Here is a 25021-nt window from a genome sequence, read left to right as displayed (position 1 = left end):
CCTGTTGAAGAAGTGCTGGGAAGGTTCTCCAGTAGCTACCTCGGGACAGGGGATTGTCCAGTATGTCCTCCAGATGCGAGACAGGTTGGAGCGGTACCGAGAGGAAGCTAGGGCAAACCTTCAGCAAGCCCAGAAGGCCCAGAAGAGAGGGTATGATCAGCACGCTCGCCATAGAGAGTTTGATCCAGGACAGAAAGTCCTGCTCCTCCTTCCCTCGTCTACCAGCAAGCTCCTTGCGCAGTGGCAAGGACCGTATCTAATCGGGAGGAAGATGGGCCCGGTGACCTACGAGGTGCTGCACCCCGACAAGGGTAAGAAGAAGCAAACCTACCATGTGAACCTTCTCAAGGCCTGGGAGGAGAAAGAGGAACTCTCCAAGGGAAAGTCCTTTCTGGTCCGCAGAGTAGAAGAAGAGGATGAGTCGGATGGGGTCACAGAGGCATGGAAAGAACGAGCAGAGGTCATACTGGCTCACCTGGAAGAAGACAAGCAAGATGAGCTGAAGCAGCTGTTTGGCAAGTATCCAGCCCTCTTCAGTCAGAGACCAGGAATAACCAAAGTCCTAGAACACGTCATTCGTTTGAAGCCTGGGCAGAACCCAGTCCGCCAGCATCCTTACCGTGTGCCTGAGAGGCTGGTGGTAGCCCTCAAGGAAGAGGTCCACACCATGATAGAAATGGATGTTGTCGAGCCATCTTCAAGTGAATGGAGCAGCCCTATTGTCATTGTCCCAAAGAAGGATGGCTCTTTGCGTGTCTGCATGGACTTCCGTAAGGTGAATGCCATCTCCCAGTTTGATGCCTATCCCATGCCCCGCATTGACGACTTACTGGAGAGAATAGGTAGAGCTCATTACATTACCACATTGGATCTCTGCAAAGGGTACTGGCAGGTGCCCCTGGATGAACAATCCAAGGCCTACACTGCATTCCGGACGCCGATGGGCCTGTTCCAGTTCAAGGTCATGCCGTTTGGCCTCCATGGGGCCCCTGCGACTTTCCAGAGGCTGATGGACAAGGTCCTCCAGGACTGTGACGATTACTGTGCTGCTTACTTGGACGACGTGGTGATCTACAGCCACTCCTGGGAGGAGCACATACAGCATCTTAGCAGAGTCCTGGGGAAGATCCATGATGCAGGCCTCACGCTTAACCTCCGGAAGTGTGAGTGGGCAAAACGGGAGACAAAGTACCTGGGCTACCAGCTGGGTAAGGGTGAAGTTCGGCCTCAGGTGGACAAAGTGGAGTCCATCAGGAACAGCCCGCAACCCAGAACCAAGACACAGGTGAAGTCCTTCCTAGGTCTGGCAGGGTGGTACCGGAGATTCATTCCGCAGTTTTCGACCATCGCTGTCCCTCTGACCAACCTCACTTCAAAGGTGGCCAGCAACCCTGTGAAGTGGACTGAGGAGTGTGAGGAAGCCTTCATGATACTGAAAAACCGACTGTGCTCATTTCCTGTTCTCCAGACCCCTGATTTTCAGAAGCGGTTTCTCGTGCAGGTGGATGCTTCGGCTGTGGGAATTGGAGCTGTACTGGCCCAAGGGGAGCCAGGAGAAGAGATTCCTGTGCTGTACCTGAGTCGGAAGCTGTTGCCCAGGGAAACCAGGTATTCTACAATCGAGAAGGAGTGCCTGGCTATAAAGTGGGCCCTAGATAGCCTCCGTTACTACCTTCTTGGGAGGGAATTTGACCTGCACACCGACCACAGAGCACTGACCTGGATCCAGACCATGAAGGACCGTAATTCTCGTGTGACCAGGTGGTATCTGGAGCTCCAGCCCTTCAGGTTCTGTGTCCGTCACAAGGCAGGAAAGGAAAACGTCACGGCGGACTACCTATCAAGGCTCCCGAACCTGGTCGCTTCAGGAGAGGAGGAAGGTAATGTGACGTAGAAGTCCGTCACTGGCCGCGGGCAGCAATTGGTTCTTCAACGTACACACGCATTCATCACTCCTCCCTGTGCCATTATAAGATAAGTTAACAATGTGGGTCGACACACAAATTAACTTCTGTCTTAGTGCATACATTTCACACTTATATCAATGTTCATATTTGAGATATACAATATAAATTATACTTATCAATGTTGTGGATGAGCGCATTGTTTGTTTGTTCTGTTCCTCTCTCTCTCCATCTCTGTAGCTTCCGGGTATGCTGGAAAAGGACCCGAGCTAAGGGAATTGGGCTGGCTTTATAGTGCCTGTCCCAAATGGCTCATTAATGCATATGGGCATATTGAAAGATATTGTCAGTAGTGATGTAATGTTGTAAATGTTATGTTGTGATATTGTTTAAAACCGTGTTGCAATGTATTTCCTTTAGTATGTTTAGTTAATGGAAAATGTAGGTTTGTATTGTTAATTGATTAATTAATTAGGGTTAATTGTTCTGAGGGGAGGGGCTAGCCTTACAAAAGGAGCCTCTCTTTCAGTTCAGGAGAGAGGCATTTTGAGAGGCATTTTGGAGGCATTTTGGATCGAGCTGTGGATGGGGCAGCATTGTTTTTAAGCTGTCCCATCAGGTAGACGTTGATAGCAGTACTGTTGTTTTTTTTGTTCCGGAATCACTTGTAAATAAACACCTTTGCACAGAAGAACTTTTGCGGCACCGCCATCTTTTTATTTTGATAGAGGTTAGGTTATCCAGTTTAGCCTTCTGGCCTACTCTACGTGACAGGGGGACACAATGCAAATAGTCCGGGTAGCCATTTGATTACCTGTTCAGGATTCTTATGGCTTGGGGATAAAAACTGTTGAGAAGCCTTTTTGTCCTAGACTTGGCACTCCGGTACCGCTTGCCATGCGGTGGTAGAGAGAACAGTCTATGACTGGGGTGTCTGGGGTCTTTGACAATTTTTAGGGCCTACCTCTGACACCGCCTGGTGTAGAGGTCCTGGATGGCAGACAGCTTAGCCCCAGTGATGTACAGGGCCGTACGCACTACCCTCTGTAGTGCCTTGCGGTCAGAGGCCGAGAAATTGCCGTACCAGGCAGTGATGCAACCAGTCAGGATGCTCTCGATGTTGCAGCTGTAGAACCTTTGAGGATCTCAGGACCCATGCCAAATGTTTTTAGTTTCCTGAGGGGGAATAGGCTTTGTCGTGCCCTCTTCACAACTGTCTTGGTGTGTTGGACCATTCTATTCATTCAACTTCCACGAGAAATATAAGCATTAAAATAGTAATACGTTTATTTTATAGTTAAATTCTCTATCATCAATAATGTTTTTTTCATGATTATTGTATTTATTATTATTTTATTTAAGATTTGCTGTATTCCCCTGATATCACTTTGAACCATGTTAGTTTGTTATAGTTCTCCAATAAAGAAAATAGCCCTTTGTAAAATTAAACCACATTCAGAAAGTGTCATCATTTCTTTGGTTGTAAAACAATGTTTATTTTAAATGTTTTAATTTAACCTTTATTTAACTAAGCAAGTCAGTTAAGAACAAATTCTTATGTACAATGACGGCCTACCGGGGAACAGTGGGGTTAACTGCCTTGTTCAGGGGCAATTAACATTTCAAAATGTTAAAATATGTTTGGTAGAGAAGTAAAAATAATTTTCAAGTGTTATGCTAGCTCAGTCTTGCTCACTCACAGAGCTATGGCTAATTTGGGCTCCAAATGTACACCCTGTTAGGATTATGGACCTAACATGTAGAAAAATGCCCCCCCCCCATCCCCCCCTCCAAATAAAAGTACATGAGCTTGACTAATATGTTTTACTGAAAGTCAAACATGTTCTTTTTATCATAGAATATAACATTTAAATAAAAAAATATATACTTTTTCATAAAGTTATGAGGTCCAAAAGGCTCAACTCCATTTGATGCACAAAAAAAATATTTCAGACTCACTTGATAGAACACAAACAATTTATTTAAAATAAATAAGAGATACATACAGTATGTACTTTCCAAAATACAACACTCTAAATGCAAATAAGGAAATTATGTTTTCTATTAAATGTTCAGTAGGTTTAAGGATAAATTGAAAACCAAGACGTTTACAGTAAAAGCAGAAGCCAACTTTGTAAAAAGTAAAATAAAATAATACTGCCATTTGTGATGTGCACAAGGAACAGAGTTTCAAGTAGATTCATAATTAAGGCAGGTCACCCTCTTTATGCAATAGGTTTAAAAATACATTGAATAATCCAGATAGATCAAAGCAGGATTCATGAAATTGCTCTCCCAATTCTGAGTGTTCTGAGTGTGTGTAATCCATTTTCTCAATCCTATTTTGCAATGAAGAAGACATCAGCCTACCACTCAAAAAGTACAGACAGATTAATTGTGTAGGAACATTTTTGCCAAAGTACACCACAATCTTCAAAGAAATACATTTGGATGTTTGTGTTCATCCTAGAAGAAAATGGTAGCTAGTTTATTGAGTAGCCTTCTGTAAAATTAAGTAAGTAAACATGTACAGCATGACAGATATGGCAGTTGTCATTTCACAAACTGTGTAATAGTGGAAACGTACTGTGTGTGTGACCTAACGGATGGTGTGATGCAACAGACATGAGCAACATAGCACAGGAGACATCCTATATGTCAATATGTGCAAAGCAATGCAAGAGGAGAGTAGCTTTACCTTCAGGCTGACAAAATTAAGAAGAAATGTCACTGTCTTGGTCAGTCTTCACAATCCAAACCACCATTACAGATCTGATTGACACGAAATCTGTGGCATGGGAGGCCTATGTTAATGGACTTTAAGTCCATGGTGAGTAGAACACAGCTCCCTCCTCTCCTTGGTTGGGAGTGACAGACAGTCAGTGCTTCATTTTTCATTTACCATCTCCTGTCCTCCTCCACGGACCAAATATGTAAATCCATCAGTCTGACAACACAATCAATGGATGACTCACTCTGAACTTTGCCTGTAAGTGGAGACGTTCAACATGTCCCCAAATAAATCTCCATCTGTACAACAATCAATTGTTCAATTTACTCTTGACAAACCATGTCTGAGACTAAAATGTAAAAATCAGTGCAATAGTTTTAGGTGAGCCTCCCCCGGAGCGGGACAAGAGTAGGGGAAGGAGAAATGTGGGTTTGGGGAGGTGGTGGAGGGTGTGTGTGAGGGGTTTACAGTTCTGACTGGGGGGGTACCGTTGTGGGGAGTGAAGGCGTCTCATGTGGTGGAGGTCTGTGTGACGCTCCTCTGGCTACTGGTGCTCTTGATGACGTAAGTGGAGGTGTTGCTTTTGCGGCTGGAGTCGTTGTCACGCTCGCAGTGGCACTGGGAGGACTTGAGGTAGCGGGCCGAGCAGCACACAAAGTTCTGCCTCAGGTCTGAGAACAGGTGGCCCGCAAAGCACATGTAGATCCACGGGTTACAGCAACTGTTCAGACTGGCCAGCAGCATGGAGATGATGAAGGGCATGGCTGGGGAAACAAGACACACACACACACTTAGATTTTAATTGATTGCAAATTGCCAATACATTTTTAAAGATGATATCTGATTGGATCGATCGATTTCCATTGATCTCATTCACACGTTGTAATGATCCACATTTCAGACAGAGCTTAACATCTTATACACATGACAGCCGTTCTCATTATGAAATGATCCTCTGGTTCTTCTAAGGACAAACATGAGGAAACCATTTACATCTTAATTATCTCTCCTTTTCACTCTTTCTCTCTCTTTCTCTTCCCCAGTGATTTTACCCACACACCGCTACTGATTGGATAGCCTATCTATGGGGCTAGTTTGGGTCCGTCAATGTGTCATTAAATGCTTTCAATATGTGTATATGCAGTGGCAGATTTAGGTATAGGTGACATGGGCAGATGCCCAGGGCGGCTGCACAATTTTTTTTCGTAATGGTGACATTTGCGTGATTGGTTTTCTATCGCTCATTTACACGTCACGTCAATGATATCATGTCAACACATGGGACTGTGGGTTAATTAACTTTGTCGGAGTGGGCGCCCTGATTCTAGTTTGTGAGCTAGGCAGGCTACTGCCTGGGAAGGTCTCCCATTCAGAAGTACGAGATGGGGAGGGGGCGGGGGTAGGTTGACCTCAGTTCTCCCCACTGGAAGCCCGAGGTAGGGGGAGTGGGGGAATCTATCAAATAGTGCACCTATAACTTTGTACAGTACTAATGCAATTAGTAAAATCATCACTACGAAATGCTACCAAATAAATCACAATGCATTCATAACACTGTGAATATATAGTTTCACAGACACATTGATGCATTTTTTTATGGTTTGTGCTAAATCGTTATAATAAAATAATATAAAACCAGTCTGCACACCACCAAGGTGAATTGGTTTAGTCTTGACTCTTGGTTGACAGTGTTGGTAGATGGGTAATGTGTTGGTTGCCTGAGTGCCAAATCAACACAAATGTGTTTCTATTTGTCTTTGTTACTTCTTTTTGATATTTCAGAGGCTTATGTTTGTATTTATTTTTATATTTATATAGTTTTAAATGTTATGATTATTTATTTGTGTTGTTCCAAATATCTGAATAAAAATTACAGTTACTGCAGAATGGTGCTTTGTTGTTGGCGGGGGGGGCTGAAGGGGGGGTTCGCCCAGGGAGCCATACAAGCTAGCACCGCCACTGTGTAAATGTATGGTAGATTTAATTTTTTTAAGTCATTGGATTTTGTTGATGTTGACATTTAAAAATATTGTCCCATGTACATTGGTACTCTCACATCATCTTTAATGACTGGCGCTCTAGCTCTAATACGAAGGTTGCTCAAATCTAAATCACTGGGAGCAATCGGCGGGAGGGCACAGGGGCACAACCCGAGTAAATAGGGACTAATTGATCCGTCAGTCATTAAGGCTGTGAGTTATATGAGCACAAGTGTCCCGATGTGAACACTGTAACTCATTCTTTTGTCTGGTGATTACAGTGTCAGAGCAGGGAGGACACACATTTACCGGGGATAGGGCCGACATGTGGGGGAAACAACTTTCAGTGATGCAAGAGTAAAGTGGAATTGATCTACTAGATAACTACAATGAAGAGGTAATACGAAACAAAGTAAACTCAGTCATATGACAAGTCATTATGTCCTGCAGCATTAGGATATCCTGCAGCATTAGGATATCCTGCAGCATTAGGATGTCCTGCAGCATTATGATATCCTGCAGCATTAGGATGTCCTGCAGCATTAGGATGTCCTGCAGCATTAGGATGTCCTGCAGCATTAGGATGTCCTGCAGCATTAGGATGTCCTGCAGCATTAGGATGTCCTGCAGCATTAGGATGTCCTGCAGCATTAGGATGTCCTGCAGCATTATGATATCCTGCAGCATTAGGATGTCCTGCAGCATTATGATATCCTGCAGCATTAGGATGTCCTGCACCATTAGGATATCCTGCAGCATTAGGATATCCTGCAGCATTAGGATGTCCTGCAGCATTATGATATCCTGCAGCATTAGGATGTCCTGCAGCATTAGGATATCCTGCAGCATTAGGATGTCCTGCAGCATTAGGATGTCCTGCAGCATTAGGATGTCCTGCAGCATTAGGATGTCCTGCAGCATTAGGATGTCCTGCAGCATTAGGATGTCCTGCAGCATTAGGATGTCCTGCAGCATTAGGATGTCCTGCAGCATTAGGATATCCTGCAGCATTAGGATGTCCTGCAGCATTAGGATATCCTGCAGCATTAGGATGTCCTGCAGCATTAGGATGTCCTGCAGCATTAGGATGTCCTGCAGCATTAGGATATCCTGCAGCATTAGGATGTCCTGCAGCATTAGGATGTCCTGCAGCATTAGGATGTCCTGCAGCATTAGGATGTCCTGCAGCATTATGATATCCTGCAGCATTAGGATGTCCTGCAGCATTAGGATATCCTGCAGCATTAGGATGTCCTGCAGCATTAGGATATCCTAAAGCATTAGGATATCCTGCAGCATTAGGATGTCCTGCAGCATTAGGATGTCCTGCAGCATTATGATATCCTGCAGCATTAGGATGTCCTGCAGCATTATGATATCCTGCAGCATTAGGATGTCCTGCAGCATTAGGATATCCTGCAGCATTAGGATGTCCTGCAGCATTAGGATATCCTGCAGCATTAGGATATCCTGCAGCATTAGGATGTCCTGCAGCATTAGGATGTCCTGCAGCATTATGATATCCTGCAGCATTAGGATGTCCTGCAGCATTAGGATATCCTGCAGCATTAGGATGTCCTGCAGCATTAGGATATCCTGCAGCATTAGGATGTCCTGCAGCATTAGGATGTCCTGCAGCATTAGGATGTCCTGCACCATTAGGATATCCTGCAGCATTAGGATATCCTGCAGCATTAGGATGTCCTGCAGCATTAGGATGTCCTGCAGCATTAGGATATCCTGCAGCATTAGGATATCCTGCAGCATTAGGATGTCCTGCAGCATTATGATGTCCTGCAGCATTAGGATGTCCTGCAGCATTAGGATGTCCTGCAGCATTAGGATATCCTGCAGCATTAGGATGTCCTGCAGCATTAGGATGTCCTGCAGCATTATGATATCCTGCAGCATTAGGATGTCCTGCAGCATTAGGATGTCTTGCAGCATTAGGATGTCCTGCAGCATTAGGATGTCCTGCAGCATTAGGATGTCCTGCAGCTAGTAAAGTAGGTACTCTGTAATTCTATTGCTTTGTAGCTTTCTTTGAGCCACAAAATGACACAACTTAAATCTCAAAGGAACACAAGGCAGTATGATAGATGAATGAATAACTCAATACGTTTCTTCTCTCATATTCATAATCTTGCTCTTGGATAGATGTGAGGTAGGGAAGGATATGAATGAATGCATCTTGGCATTGGATCAATTATCTTTTCACTGAGGCATGACAGGTGGTTGAGACCCAGAGACACCACAAGGGGCACTAATCAGCAGTCAAACAGACAAACACAGACTAATACTTACACACAGCTTCTTTGTTCTAACTCTGTTAGGCTAAGCCAGAGCTTCCGTGTTTGGAAGTATTTACCAGTAATAATAATGGTCCAAATGTAAATGAATGTTCTGTGTATGCCACAGTACATTCAATATATACTGTATGCTATGTTAAATAGCATACAGTATATGGGCTCCTGGGGGGTGCAGCGATCTAAGACACTGCATCTCAGTGCTAGAGGTGTCACTACAGACACCCTGGTTCAAATCCAGGCTGTATCACAACTGGCTGTGATTGACAGTCCCATAGGGCGGTGCACAATTGGCCCATTATCATCCAGGTTTGGCCGGTGTAGGCAGTCATTGTAAATAAGCATTTGTTCTTAACTGACTTGCCTAGTTAAATACATGTCTTGCCAGATCATGTCTATAAAAATGTTTTATGGCTTTGTAAAAGGTGGAGCATGGCTGAGAATGGGGCCAAGATGTCATTTGAAGGAAGGAATTATGATGATAAATAACCTTTGGTAGATTAGCTCATGGTGCCGTTTACCAGGAGACGATCAATCACACTAAACTGGCAAATTAGAATCTTTCCCTTGATTCGTAAATCTGCTGTCAGGTCCTGTACTGACTGGTAGCCACGGTTTAGGCTCTTTAGCACATTCATAAAGGCTGACACAACATCAAACTATTTTATTTCCTCTTCTAAGAAAGACAATTATTTACAATCATCTGAGTTTAATATCAAGACTGCACTTCAGATGATTCACTGCCAGAGAAGCTAAGCAGTAGAATTCCAAAACAAGACTCTGTTTTGGCTCTCAGCCAACCACTGACCTGGCTATCAGATGCACTACACTATTAATTCCTTAAATGGAAGCTGGTACAATAACTCTCTATTTAGTCTCTGATCACATGATTGTTTGAGTCGACACAACTGAAAAGGACTTCCGTGTTTTAATAAAAAGGCACATCTAACATTATATTTAATAACACTTTACTAAGGCCTCCACAGTGCTAGCTGTGCCACTAGAGATTCTGAGTTTGAGTCCAGGCTCTGTCGCAGCTGTCTGCGACCGGAAGACCCATGGGGCGGTCCACAATTGGCCCAGCATTGTCCGGGTTAAGAGAGGGTCTGGCCGGCAGAGATGTCTTTGTCCCATCATATATGGTGTTTCCTCTGACATAGTGGTGCAGCTGGCTTCCAGGTTAAGTGGGCATTGTGTCAAGAAGCAGTGCGGCTTGGTTGGGTTGTGTTTCAGAGGATGCACGGCTCTCGACCTTCGCCTCTCCAGACTCTGTACAGGAGATGCAATTGGATACCATGAAATTGGGGGAGAAAAGGGGGTAAAAAAAAGGGGGGGGGAAAATAAAACTTTACTTTTCGAATGACTATACCAATAATGAGGCTTGGTGTCTCTTTAGTAAAGCTTCTTTAAATGCAGGGAGGAGCACACCGTGGCCATGGACAAAAGGAGTCCACGGGGACAAGGCAGACTTGTGGAGGAAATTAATATTCATTACATACTAAACTGTTTAATTAGACATACTGTTTTTTATTTAAATAATTGTCCATTGCTACATGCTAGTATTTTTTACTGATACAAACTTTTTGGGTGCGACCGCAGTATGTGACCTCCTGTTTTTGCGATCGGCAGGAATTTAGCTATGTGGGAATTGCTGGGAGGAACAGAGAATGGTGGCAATATCAGCTATCTTGATCTACACAGACGAGCTAAATTACTTTTAACAACTCTGTTCCCAGGGCCTGTTTCTGTAGAACTGCTAACTGTCACAAAGATACAAGGATGTACTTTCTATAAAAGGAGAGAGTTAACTCTGTTCGTTGAGCTTTCAACTCTGAACTATTCTTAGTAATGGTTGATTCCTTCATTTCTGCAAATCTTATAATAAAGTTGTTGTTTGAAAGAATCTGCAGTCTCTCTTACTATAGAATTTCTACCACAGAATGCTGATCGATGGAGTCACTGCCAGTCAGCATCACACAGCAGAGCAGAGGGTGAGGCAACTTGGGGAGTATGAAGGCTGTACACTCAGGTATGGATGGGCATGGACACAACTCATAGATGGGATGCTGCAGATCAGCATCTGATAATCAATATTGAGACAACATATGCAGTAAACTTTGTCTTGGTCAAAAAAATACGGTTTAGCCAGTTTTCTTCATTATATTGCCATTCAAAACAAATTACAATATAGTGCTAAACCCACAGGAACAATGAGCTTGTTCCTGTGGGTTTAGCACTATATTGTAAAATATTGTAAAAAAAGACTATAGTACTGTAGTATTACTATATGTATATATTATACAGTGAGTGTACAAAACATTAAGAACACCTTCCTAATATTGAGTTATACCCCCAGGAGGTCACATACATAGCTTTCACCTACATTTCACGGTAAGGTCTACATCTGTTGTATTCGGCGCATGTGGCAAATAACATTTGATTTCATTTGACTTGATTCACCTGGTGAGTCTATGTTTTTTACACTGTGTGTGTGTGTGTGTGTGTGTGTGTGTGTGTGTGTGTGTGTGTGTGTGTGTGTGTGTGTGTGTGTGTGTGTGTGTGTGTGTGTGTGTGTGTGTGTGTGTGTGTGTGTGTGTGTGTGTGTGTGTGTGTGTGTGTGTGTGTGATTATGTATTTACATGTGTGCACTCTAGAGTGTGTTTGTTTATATGAGTATGAGAAGGTATTCAAGTCCTAAATCCCTTATATTTGAGCTATGGTACTGTTGTGTAGAAAGAGGGAGGAAGCACAGGTCCACATGAAGCTTCAATCAATGATATTGCTGTGGGTTGCTGTTTGGGAATCATGTTTCTGCTGAGTTCACACCTTTTCAGGGAAAGCAGGAAACAGAGAACTTTAATTTTTGTGTTTGCAGTTTGATTTTATTGCGAGAGTGGTGGAAAATTCTCTTATTTGAGCCCATCTCTGGGGAGCCAATGTATAACGGTTTTCGAGGAGGAAAAACACCACTGACAACCATTCTGTACTGATGTTTTCAATTTACAGTTGAGCTTCTCTTTGGCAAGAAAAGGAAGCTACAGGTTATTTTAGCTCTATCACGGGTTATGTCAAATAATCTGCTCTGTAATAAAGTGTCATGACTTAAATCCTACATTATAGTTTCATCAGAATAGTATTACAAGTGTGTCTTGATAGGTTGTTATCTGAATGTGAATAGGTGTAATGCTGACATCATTATCTGCCATGATGGAGGTAATAGGCAGTGTGATGTGGTCCTTATCAAACATTAGCAAAGTACTGCATGTGTTACTAATGGCCTCCTCAGTAATAGCCATTAGTCTGTACGGCTGTCTGGGCTCACTATGCTGGCTGTGGTGTTGCTAGCTAATGGATACCTTATCTCTCCATAGCCACATGCAGCCAGGTTCTCTTCCATAATGGCTGCTTTCAAATAGTTTATAAGCAATTTTTTTTCCATTTTAAAGCCAATATATTATGGATTTTCCAATTGTATTTTGTGGAAACGTATAGTGAAAATAAACTATTTGCACCATGTTGCATCCCATGTGTATCCGTGAGAGTTAATGCTCAATATGGCAATATAACTGCATCGGCCTTACTGCTGTTAGCCCATAGAAACTCAACAAATAAAAGATTCACTACATGGAACAACAGATAGTCTAACGTGTGCTCTGGGAGTCGTGAAGCAAGGTCAGGGAGTGAATCATTTAATCAATAAATGGAACATAATACACAACAAGAAACACGAACAACGCACAGACATGAAACTGAAACAACAACACCTGGGCAAGGAACCAAAGGGAGTGACATAAATAGAGCAGGTAATCTAGGAGGTGATGGAGTCCAGGTGAATGTCATTAGGCACTGATGCACGTGACCATGGTGGCAGGTGTGCGCAATAATCAGCAGCCTGGTGACCTAGAGGCCGGAGAGGGAGCACACGTGACAGTACACCCTCCCCGATGCGCTGCTTCAGCTGTAGGATGCCGACCAAAATGACAATCCAGGGGATCAGGAGCGAACCGGTCACCTCTGCTGAGGCGCGGGAACCTGTCAATCCAGCTGAGGCGCGGGAGCATCGCTACCTAGAGGGCTGGAGAGAGAGCACACGTGACAGTACGGGGCTCCAGCCGCAGGACGCCAACCAAAGGGACGATCCCGGGGAACAGGAGCGGACCGGTTGCCTCCGCTGAGGCGCAGAAACCTGACAAACCGGCTGAGGCGTGAGATCCTGATGACCCGGCTGAAAACTCCCTGGTTGCATTGGCTGAGGCACGGGAACCTTTTCACCCAGCTGAGGCATGGGAGCCTATCGATCCCACTGAGGCATGGGAACCTGTCAAGCCAGCTGAGGCATGAGAGTCCGACAAACCGCCTGAGGCCTCCCTGGTAGCTCCGGTACTGACACCCGGACCCAACATCACCTCCAACACAAAAAAAAAAAAAAAAAACACTCCCTGATGCTTCCCTTTGGTGAGGCGTTATTCTGTAACATGTGCGCTGGGAGTCAGGAAGCAAGTCCAGGGAGTGAATCATTTAATCAATAAACATAAGCACACGTGACATGGTCCAAAAATAAATCAAAAGGAAGTTGGTTTTAAGGTGTCTGTTCTATATCAGAAAGATATAATAAAGATCAGGAAATTATTATTTATTTATTTTGCCCATACAAAATATTTGGGGGCACTAAACCACTTCCACTGTACTTCCTTCAGATGAGTCTTTTGAGGCTGGTGCAAAACAGGTCTCATCTTTCCATAGAGTGGTCATATTCGTCTGTAGGCCAAACCATTCTGACGCTACAGACGTTTCCGTGACAAGACCGATTTTCGGGATGTCTCATGGTCTGACAAACACAGCTGTAGCTTGGCCACCTTCCAACGCATATGTTGAAGGCTGCCATTGGCGGATGCGGTGGATTGAGACGCAGCCCATGCAAAAACTGTTATCTCTAGCTTAAACAGATGGATTTGGATGTTTTTTTTTGATTATGCTAAATATATTTCCATGGGGGCGCGGACATCTCCTCTACTTTTTTTTTTAAAGATAACTTTGGCTGAGAATTGTTATTTCTATAGTTTTCCATACACTTGTAATGCAAGATTGTTTGGGGATTCTAATAACTGTTTACCACCTCATTTTATTTCCTGGTGTTTGTCTTGAAATGTTGGGAAATCATTTGTGATGCTGCTGCTGTGGGAATCAGAAGGGAACAGAACAGAAGAGAACAGTTGTGTAAAGTGTGATTGACTGGGTATTGAACCCTGGTCATACCGTATATTAGTAAAGAACAAGAAAACTCCCAATTCACCGCTTTATTGACAATGTTTCAATCCGAAACGGATCTTCATCAGGTCAAACAAACAAACTGAGTGATCACATGCCAAAATATACACATTTCACCTCACATGACCATTACGGACATGACGCATGCTGGGTGCAAAAACAATTTGTGTGTCTCTAATAATTGAATAACAATGCGATTGGTACATGTAGTAGTTCCAGAAAATAATATATATATACCAAATGACCAAGTAGGTGACCTGGAAGGCAAGACAAATCAAAAGGACATACAGTGTTTCCTCCTTTAAAAGTTGCGTCATACTGCAGCACACCTTGCGGACTGCCTCTGAATTCTATGGCACATTATTTAATTGTCAGCCATTTTCACCATTAATGCAAGTTAGTGCTAGTTTGACCACTAGAGGGCATCTTTGAGAAGCATTTGATAGTCTTCAATATTGGCATTACTAGAGAATTTAAAACCTTTCTTGTAAGAACATAGTATATGGGATTGATTTTAATAAATTTAGCTTAATTAATTTGATTAATGTTATGGTGTTTCTGTTCCAAGAAGGCTACAGTACTAAGAGCATAAGAGGATTGGAGGATTCTAAATTAATATCTAAGGGGCATAACATTTCCACACCCTAATTGTAGTGTAACCAATACCCAAACGGAGATTCAGTGAAAATAAAAATCTCTTTGATTAATCAAGACCAGTCCCCATGCTTGTTTCATATCAGCGCAAAACGATGCTGAAATAGTTATTGCTTCAAATCCTATTGCTTCTAACTTCAATATGCTTTTTAAATATATAAGGATGGAATGGAAAATATGGCGCTGTACAACGTGACAGTCAGGAGTAGGCTGCAGTACTGGGCTACTCAACTAAAGAATCCTCGTGTCGTGCGGTCACGTGGGGGACTGGGGTTCAATTCCCTGATAGGGAGGAAGGAGTAGGCTGTCCTTGTAAAAGATAATGTGTTCTTAACTGACTTTCTTAGTTAAATAAAGGTTACACTAAGAGCATAACATTTCTACACCCAAATGGAGATTCAGTGAATATAACAATCTCTTTGATTAATCAAGACCAGTCCCCATGCTTGTCTCAGAGCAGTGTGAAACATTGCTAAAATAGTTGTATCCTATTGCTTCTAACTTCAATATGCTCATTAAATAAATAAGACCTACACCCACTTTTAACAGCACATTACTCAACACTGGTGAGACTCATGTCGCCTATGGTAGGCCTACAGTATATCAACAAATAAGACGTGACTCTCCGCCAATAATTACATATAGAGGATTGGAAGATTCTAAATTAAAACCAAAAGCCTCCTCATGGGTCTCCCAGTGGCAGCCAGCACAGGTTTTGAACCTCCATCTGTAGCAATGCATTTTGAACTGCGATGCAGTATCATAGACAGCTGCGTCACTCGAGATGCCTCATTCACAACGTATCAAAATACAGAGAGATGTTGGCTTATATTCAGTCAACACATATATTTTAAGAATATCATGGAATATAATTGAACATTTTCGTTTCTCCATGCTTGTCTCAGAGAAATGCGAAACGGTGCTGAAATAGTCATCCACAGCGGGAAGGCTAAATATAACGATATTTTGGACATTATTTAGTTTTTTTTTAAACAACAGTGAGCGATTGTAATCTGAATAAAGGCCAAAATAATATTTATAAAGTCCAAAATATAGCCCTGCTAATAGCCATAATGGCGTTGTACAACGTGACCATGTGTGTTTGAAAGAGTATTTTCCAGTAAGCAACAATTTGTTTACCTTCATTAGACAACTTTGTTCTGATATTTCTCTAATTCAGTGATATTTGTTTCCCATAGTAATTCGTTATGGATCCATAACTAAATAAACATTGGCATTTTGAAAGAGTATTTTTATCATTATTTTATTAACGAAAGCATCAACATGATGATGAAGAAATACAGTACTGTACAGTATATACGTTTGTATACATTAGTATAATAAAGCATTAAAAGCATTTTGAAGATATAAGCCACCTGCATTTGTTTATTAGGCTGTAGCAGAACAGCCCTTGCTGTGCCTAGTGAGTAGTTGGTCAAGTTCTGTTGCCAGAAGAGGAATAGAAATGGCAGGGTGAACCGACGACCTGATGAACCCGCCAGGTATGTTGACTCTGCCTGTCGGAGGCGGAGTTCCAGAGCTCACAGGTGTGCCTGGCATGGATCCTCGCCCTCTTCAACGCGTCATTCTCCGCCTTACTCTCCGCCGATGCCGCCTGGCTCGGGACCAATGGATCAGCTGTCGCCCGTACCTCTGCCCTCAGATAATGTTTCTCTTTCTGCTGGTTTGCCTTCAATGACTCGATCTCGGTCTTCAAAGTTTGAATCTGATCCATGTGCACCTTCATCAGATGAGCAGAATGCTACCGCCCTGAGCCCCCTTCGATTACAGTGGCCTATGATAGAAACGGTTGATCAATTAAGAATTAAAAGTGACTCCAACATACACATGCTGCGTATACATTTTAAGAATCTAGCAAAACAAACCGTTTTCTTGGCAACCATGCGTTTTTTCAGTGCAGTCCGTTGTCCAGCCGTTTGCTACCCAGTTGGGCGGGGTGGGGGTCCACCACCCCTCCTTTCCTCCAGCTCCCTTTCCCATGGGGTAGGTCCGTCTTCTGTGCACGGCTCTGCGGCCCATCCCGTGCCCCCTGCCCTCGTGCCTTGAACCATGCGCGCCCATACATAATTCTAAATTAATAATAATGATCGCTTTGTTTAAAAAATAACAATATTTTGGAGATTATTTTGTTTTCAAATAACGTAAAATTAGTTATTCTAAGGCCAAAAAGGCCATTCTTGTTATTAATTTGCAAATAAAGCCAGTTTGTTATTTAAAAATGCTTTCTTTCTGTTTTTAGAGGGAGAGAAACCAAAAACCTACAGTCAAGGCCAGCACCGGGATTGAACCAGTATCTGTAGCAACACAGCTTCCACTGCAATGCAGTGTCTTAGACCGTTGCACCACTTCCCTGTTACGCGGAGACCGCTCCTACCCTTCACCCCTAGAAAAAGCCTCCCAATTAGCCAATACAGTCGCATACACAGAATTTGTACTACACAAAGTGACTATGACAAACAAGCCAACTATCTGGATGAGCGTTTCAGACAACGGGGATACCCAGAGGAATGGCTGCATGACGCAAAGGAACTTTATAAAAATATGACCCAGGACGACAGCCTCACGCCCAAACTGCCCCGCCCTCCCAACCAAAGCATTCAATGCTTCCTTCAATACTCCCCACTTGGTAAACAGCTCGACCACATCATTAAAAAACACTGGCACATCTTGAACACTGATCCACAACTTGAAAAGATGTTTAAAGAACCATGCACCCAACATAAGTCAAATGGTGGTGAGGTATGATCTTCCACCAGTGCCACATAGTATCTTTCTTGACAATGTGCACAGTGGCGGTGCTAGCTAGTATGGCTCCCAGGGCGAAGCCCCCCGCCAACAACAAAGCACCATTCTGCCGTAACTGTCATTTTTATTCAGACATTTGGAACCACACAAATCATTTATCATAACATTTAAAACTATATAAATATAAAAATATATACAAAAATAAGACTCATAAATATCAAAAATAAGTAACAAAGACAAATAGAAACAAATTCCCAAATTCCCCACCATTCCCCAACACTGTCAACCAAGAGTCAAGACTAAACCAATTCACCTTGGTGGTGTGCAGACTGGTTTTATATTATTCTTAACGATTTAGCACAAACCAGAAATAATGCAACAATATGTCTGTGAAACTATATATTCATAATATTATGAATGAATGTGCCAAATGGTTTATTTGGTAGCATTTCGTAGTGTGACTGATTTTGCTAATTGCATTAGTACTGTACAAAGTTAGAGGTGCCCTATTTCATAGATTCTCCCCTCCCCTACCTCAGGCTTCCAGTGGGGAGACCTGAGGTTAACCTTGGTGTAATGTGTATGCCTTCCGGACAGTAATTATAGGCCAATTTGGTTATAAAGGAATGTAAACAAAAATGGCATGCAAAACTCGAACTGCCAGCGGCGACCTGTCATTCAGGGCAGAGCCCCACCGGTTTTGAGCTCCACATTTTTAGCAAAAATAAATAAAGTACAATTTGGGCTTGCCTGTTTTGCATGTTATTTTGGCATTAATATGTGTCACATATCAGTTTGAAAACAATGTAAAAAAAAAAATATATATATAATTGAGTTAATAAAGCTGCATACAAACGTGGTCTCTTTTCTGTTTTCTTGAGTAAGACAGCTCCAAAATGCAGGTGTTTCAGCCTAGCTCAGTGCTTTCTGTGGTGGTGGGGCAGCCAGCGGAAAATACGGAGCGTTGTGCCGTGATTGGCTCTGTCACGCCTGCTCACGTTCTTCCCCTCCGTGTCACGTGCATCAGTGATTTATTGGACTCACCTGGACTCAATTACATGTTTATTACCTCCCCTATATTTGTCAGTTCCCCAACTCTGTTCCCCTCTGCTGCAGTAATTGTCTTACATCTGTGTATTACCCGGTTCTGACGCAGTTCCTGTCCTGTTCCATGTCTGTTCCTAATTAAATGTTGACTCCCCGTTCCTGCTTCTCTACTCCAGTGTCGGTCCTCACAGGCTCAGTGTTCTGTCCCTCATGGAGACACTATGTCACCTCAAATATTCAAGCCCCCTTGGGTGCTGCCATAGAGTTACATTAGAGGTGCCCACCAAGAAGGTCATTGGCCACAGATAAAATGACATCCAATCATGTTTTATCTACATTAGCTTTGATTGGATTGATCATGTCAACATCATACTTTCAAAATCTTAGCTAGCAGTCTTCATCATGAATCAAGTCGACAATCTACTGGCAAATCCTTTTTAATCCTTGTCAAATGAAGATAAATAATAAACAGAAATTATCGATAAAATGTAGCTGGTGCTCATTGGCCATTGGACATAAACATTAACACACAACAAGTAGGAAATTGCAACTTCAACAATGCGTGGTTTGGAAGGAATCAGTGGCTAACTGCAAGCATTGCAAAGCAATCACTAGCCTACTGTTCAGTGGAGTGGCTGTGTGGTCCCAAGTCTAAGATTAAGGGTCTCTTTTCCTAGTTCAAAATTATAAACATTCAACATTGACCATGCTGTCAATGAGGCATGATTTGTGCTGCACTCAAAACAACTGTTAACTCGGAACTGCAAAATCTGACTTTAGTGAGTTCAAGATAACTGAGAACTCGGGGAAAAACGAGCCACGACTGGAAAAATACGTTTTGAACTTTCATCCAACTCGGAATTGTAAATTGGGAACTCGGGCCTCTTTCTAGAGCTATGACCTGAAGATCACTGGCGTCATCATGCATCAACCCTTTTTTCTGCGAGTTCCCAGTTGTCTTGAAAGCACCATAAATCCAGAGAATGCCAGACTTTGATGACAAAGTTTGATGACAAAATTTGCCCACAAGTAGGACCACCACTTCAAGTGAGCACAGCACAACAAGGTGAGTCCTAAAATGTATTGTATGCTTCTGCATAAATTATGTAATATGCCAGAGAGATATGTATACTGTAGCTAAGAAAGTAATACTTAGTGTATGTTACGTAGTAAGCTGTTAGTAGCCCATGTGCCTCACTCTAATAATTTGGTTTATTTTCACCTCTTAAAATGTTACTTACTGTTCTGACTTGGTGGTGCACATGTAGCCTATAACCTGTTTTTGAGAACCGTAATCATCAAATCAAATCAAATCTTATTGGTCACATAAACATGGTTAGCAGATGTTAATGCGAGTGTAGCGAAATGCTTGTGCTTCTAGTTCCGACCATGCAGTAATATCTAACAAGTAATTTAACAATTTCACAACTTTACACACAAGTGTAAAGGAATTAATACGAATATGTACATATAAATATATGGATGAGCGATGGCCAAATGACATAGGCAAGATGAGAATATTGTAAGAGCTTTCATTGTTGGCTTATATGCCCCTTTTATTTATCTTATGGTTCTGACTTGGTGTACAGGGAGAACACTGTAAGATGTTCTGAATTCTTTCGCTGTACATTTCAAAAGTGTTGAACAAATAATTATATTGACTATGTCTGTCCTAGCTCGCTCATTAATGTCTTAATCGAAATTATGGATTTCCTCTTATTCGCTTTTCGTCCCCTTATGCCATAGTTTGTACATCTCAATTGTCAGTAGAAACCACATTTGTTTAAGCAAGTCAGCCATATCAGCTATGTTTTTTTTAAAGACAGTAAATGAGGCTGAATTAACTGTTTCGCTGCCAGACAAGGCTCCGCTGATAGCCAGGCGTAGCAGTGGTAATGTGTTGGAAATGCTGTTGGGACTCTGCTGTTGGGACAGCTTTATGTAGGACCTAACAGTTGGTGGGCACCGTTTGTCACCGTTATAGTGCAATTAATGTATTGCTTAGTGTTGTGCTGTGCACTGGCTTTGCTGGCATGCATCCCACTCTTTTTTTTGTTGCACCACCAAGATTTATATGCTAAAATCGCCACTACCAACAGCAATAGCATATTTGACGAAAACCAATGAGTTAATGAATAACATTGGATGTGGCCATAAAGCGGGTCATTAAGAGATTAATTGCAGTGGACTGACTGCTGCTCCATCGAAGAGCTCTAGGGTGTCGTGCCGTGCGGCTGCCCTGTGTGCTGGACTGAGGAGATGACATGCGTGGCCCCACTCTTGCGCGCCGATGTGCCTCCCAGGTAACAATAGCTCGGCGTACATGTATACTCAAACTAATGATTAACTGCAGGCAGACTCGGATGGTTGGGCTTCAGAGATGCGCGCAAACCACGCAGGTTACACTCATGAAAGACTGCTTCCAGTGACTTATTTTGGTAGCATGTAAATTATCGTGCGTAGGATAATTTGCTTCGCTTCAGTGGAGGGGTATTATAGCCTAATAAGATCACTATTGTCAATGTTGATGTTGTTCGTTACAGAGAGTGAATCAAATGGACGGTGGTGGTGTTTTTTTGTCTTCATAAAACAAACTGTACCAATTCTTGAAAACCATTGTCAAATTCAAAACTTTTGATGGCTTATATAGGGATATATGAAATTAATAAAACGAATAATGTTTTTTTTTGCAAATGTAACATTATGCCATACATATTCGGATCGTTGCACCCGCGTCTCCACAAGTCACAATAACATTCGATAGGTGGGCAGAGCTTCATTTGCAACATGGCATTTTGGTTGGCTGGAGGCCTATAATGAGATGCTGCGGAATTATCTAAATTTATGTAATTTCATCCACTGCCTGTGTGGGTGGGCGGCTACTCCATATGATGCGTCTAATCTTACAATGGCATACATTCTCTGATGTTCCTCAGGTTGGCCAACATTTCATGGGCAAAAGTGCAGTGTCCAATATTGTGCGAATTTCAATTGACTGTCAATGGCAAAGGTTGTATAGTGTATCTTTGTATATTTGTATTACCATCGAGGCTATTAGCTATTCGTAATTATTAAAGTATTTACGTACACAATTACTGGAGCTGTGGGCTGCCCCGGTGCCCAGAATGCCGAAGTCTGATAAATAATAGTACACCGCATGCAACATTACGCACGCCGCATGATAAACCCCAAGGCAGAATACGTTCTGAGCGTTTTAAATTAACCATGAACATTCATTATCGTTTAACTTTAAAATGTACATATTAATAATTTATTCAGTCTAGAATTGCGAAGCCCATCGTTAAAGTAGCTCCTATTACGCACATAAGCTCACCACACAGCATTTTACTTGTTATTTTCGAGGTGGAGTTTAAATTTACCTTCCCGGGGCGCCGCTGGATCCCAAGCCGTCCACATCTGCACGGTGAAGAAAGGTGTCCAGCAAACAATATACGCCAGGACTATGACAAATGTCATTTTAACGGTGGTTATCTTCGCTTTGGAGATGAGCTTTACACTGCTCACCCGGGCGAGCGCATGACCTTTCGAAGTCTTCGGGGTGAGGCTTATGCACTGGTCCCTCTTGGTTTTCATTCTAAAGTTTTGCCATATCTTAAAGCTTATTAGCCCATAGCAAAGGCTCAGTATGGCAACTGGTATGATGTAGATGGTAAGGCTAATCCAAGTTATATACGCTTTGGCACCCCAGGGCTCAACGAAGTCACCCCAACAGTCATACACTCCGGCTCCAACATCCTTCAGAGAAAATATGTACATCTGTGGGCTGCTGAACAATAGGCTGAGGACCCACGATATAATCACATAGAAGCGGTCCTTTCTCTTGTGCAGAGACCGAAGCGGCTGACAAATCGCCAAGCACCTGTCTACGGACATCAAAACAAGCACATAGGTAGAGGCGAACATTCCGACGATTTGAAGGTATTTCACCAACCTGCACAGGATATCGGGTCCATAGAAACGGAAAGTAATGTCCCAGATAAGTTGTGGCAGGACCTGAAATATAGCCACCACCAGATCCGCGATGCTGAGGTGTTTCATGAAGTAGTACATTCGGGACTGTGTGTGCTTGGTGGTGTGAATGGCCACCAGAACGCACAGGTTCCCAGCCAGGGCCAGGAACAGGACCAGGGCGAGCACGGTCACCTCCACTTTAGCCACCTCGTCGTTCCGTTTCAGGGGGTTAGTCTGGTTTCCCCCGGTGGTCCCGTTGCCAAGGGTTGAGTTCCTCCAGGATTTGTTGAATGACCAAAAGTCCTGCTCATTTAATATGGTACTTTCCATTGTGTTGACCGAATCCTCTGCCAGTCCGCGTGCGACGCCCAAAATTCAATTGCAGCAATGTTCAGCCACCGGTAAACAGTGGAGGGTTGTTTTAAAGTACCGCGTATTCTTTGCCTCTTCGTCTAACAGGTGTCAAGGCAAAGCGTCCTAGTGTGGAGCTGTGTTGTTACCTTTTACGCACGTGGGAAAATGTAATCGCAATTTTGCGCTGAAGCCTTATTTCTTATTCATATCCGAATAGGATCAGACACTGAAGGAGAGGAAATAGAGGAAACACATAAACACCTTGTTTTAACTCAAAACAATGAAATTATACAATACCAAATTAAAGGGGCAATCTGAGATTGGTGCATCCATTTTTGTCATTTAAAATGAATGCGATTTGGCTACCCGTAGCTCCTAAGAATATACCTTATACATGCCTCATGAGCTTAGTTCAACTGTCGAACCCCATCAGAACCCAAAATATATGCTAATTTAATTGTAAACAAACATTTTACAGTAAAAAAATATGATTAAAACTATAATTTTGATAGCATGGAAGGTTTTTGTATTCATAGCTCTGTCTGCTTTGTTATTGTTTAAAATGTAGATAGCCCCTTTAAACGAAAAATGAACAGAACCACATAATATGATTTAAGAAATGATTGATAGAGGCTCACCAATGTGTAACACGTTGTCTATGCATATTCTTCAGACATCCAAATTATATTTTAACATAGCCTACAAGTAATAAATAGCCTATTATGATGGGTTTTCCTAATGTAAATGTAGACTACTTACATGTGCATCTGCTTTACCCTCTGTCTTGTAAATAGAATACTGGAACGCCACAGTGCTTTTTTTCTCATAAACCAGTGAGCCTCCCTCACTAGTAGCGATCGGAATGGCCAGTATCATGATATTTATACCACTTGTAGCCCTGGCCAAGATTACACACGAGAAATGGATTTAGACATTATTTCCACTAGGTGTCCATGTGCGCCACTTATAGATGATGGCCTGGTACTAAACAATTCACTCCATCTGAAATGAAAACACTGACAACTGTCCTATTTCCGAAAACGAAGTGGTCATCATCATCATCATCATTTACCCTAGTCAACTAAAAGCCTATAATGACAAACATAACGAACAATCATAATTAAATGGCTAATTAAATAACTTCACACTAGAGATGAAATATATGGACACTAGCTTTACAGTAGACAGCAGTCGACTCAACTGGCCTATCTGGTTAAATAAAGGTGAAATAAAAATAATAATAAAAAATGGCTAGGATAGTACAACATTCCATTTAATTCCATGAATGCCTCTGAAACAATTGTGGAAAAATTGTTATCCCACTGAGCACACATGTTGAATCAATGTTGTTTCCACGTAATTTCAATGAAATTATGTTGAACCAACGTGGAATAGAAGTTTAATTTGTGCCCCAGTGGGTTCTTTCCTCGGCAGCCTGCTGCTCAAGGTACATAAGCCTAAATTATTGATCGAATTTAGGATGGTTGTAAATACAAATGTTGACTACATCCATGCCATGCATAACCTTGAAATGGCATATTTGTCTCATTGATGATGTTTTACAAAGCCTTTCGGCACAGAAATCTATTCTGTATGCCTGTGATGAACCACACCGCACTACCCCAGCCACTGAAAGGTATGAGCTCGCCTGCATCCGAGTCCCCCGGGCCAGCAGACAAACTTCTTCTGAATTCTAAAAGTCAACAAGTTCCCAAAAATAGCCATAAGAAGTATGGGGTTGCTGGACGATTATTGAGGAAGAAGTTGGCCTATGAGATACTGTGCAGATAGCCTTAGAAGAGACTACTATGTGTGGACTGACTTGTCTTGGCCTAATCTTAGAACATTATTATAGGCCTAGTTACCGCTCCTTTGCTTCCTGACTGCAGGTCAATCGGCCCACACGCTGATGTTACATGCCATTAGTTTCGACACTGCTGCTGTTTTTTATGTCACCCACATTAATTTAAAACATGGCAAAGGTTAAAGGGGCTTATTTTCATAATTAGTCAATGGTGTCGCTTATTTAACAGAACAAAA

At 42.5% G+C, this 25021-nt stretch overlaps 1 protein-coding gene across 1 annotated transcript; it reads right to left on the bottom strand.

Annotated features, from left to right (window-relative positions):
• Positions 1 to 3867: 3867 nt before the first annotated feature.
• On the bottom strand, positions 3868 to 23867 carry LOC129815466 (isotocin receptor-like). The gene is made up of 3 exons (XM_055869336.1): positions 23741 to 23867; positions 22036 to 23207; positions 3868 to 5399 (listed from the first exon to the last, which is right to left on the bottom strand). The coding sequence occupies exons 2-3, from the start codon at positions 22955 to 22957 to the stop codon at positions 5146 to 5148; spliced, it is 1176 nt and encodes a 391-aa protein (XP_055725311.1). The 5' UTR covers positions 22958 to 23207; positions 23741 to 23867; the 3' UTR covers positions 3868 to 5145.
• Between the last annotated feature and the right edge of the window lie 1154 nt (positions 23868 to 25021).

This window comes from Salvelinus fontinalis, chromosome 18 (genome assembly GCF_029448725.1).
Source record: "Salvelinus fontinalis isolate EN_2023a chromosome 18, ASM2944872v1, whole genome shotgun sequence".
NCBI classification, from domain to species: Eukaryota; Metazoa; Chordata; class Actinopteri; order Salmoniformes; family Salmonidae; genus Salvelinus; species Salvelinus fontinalis.
The sequence above is the reverse complement of the archived record's forward strand: the minus strand, read 5'-3'. Positions and strand labels throughout refer to the sequence as shown.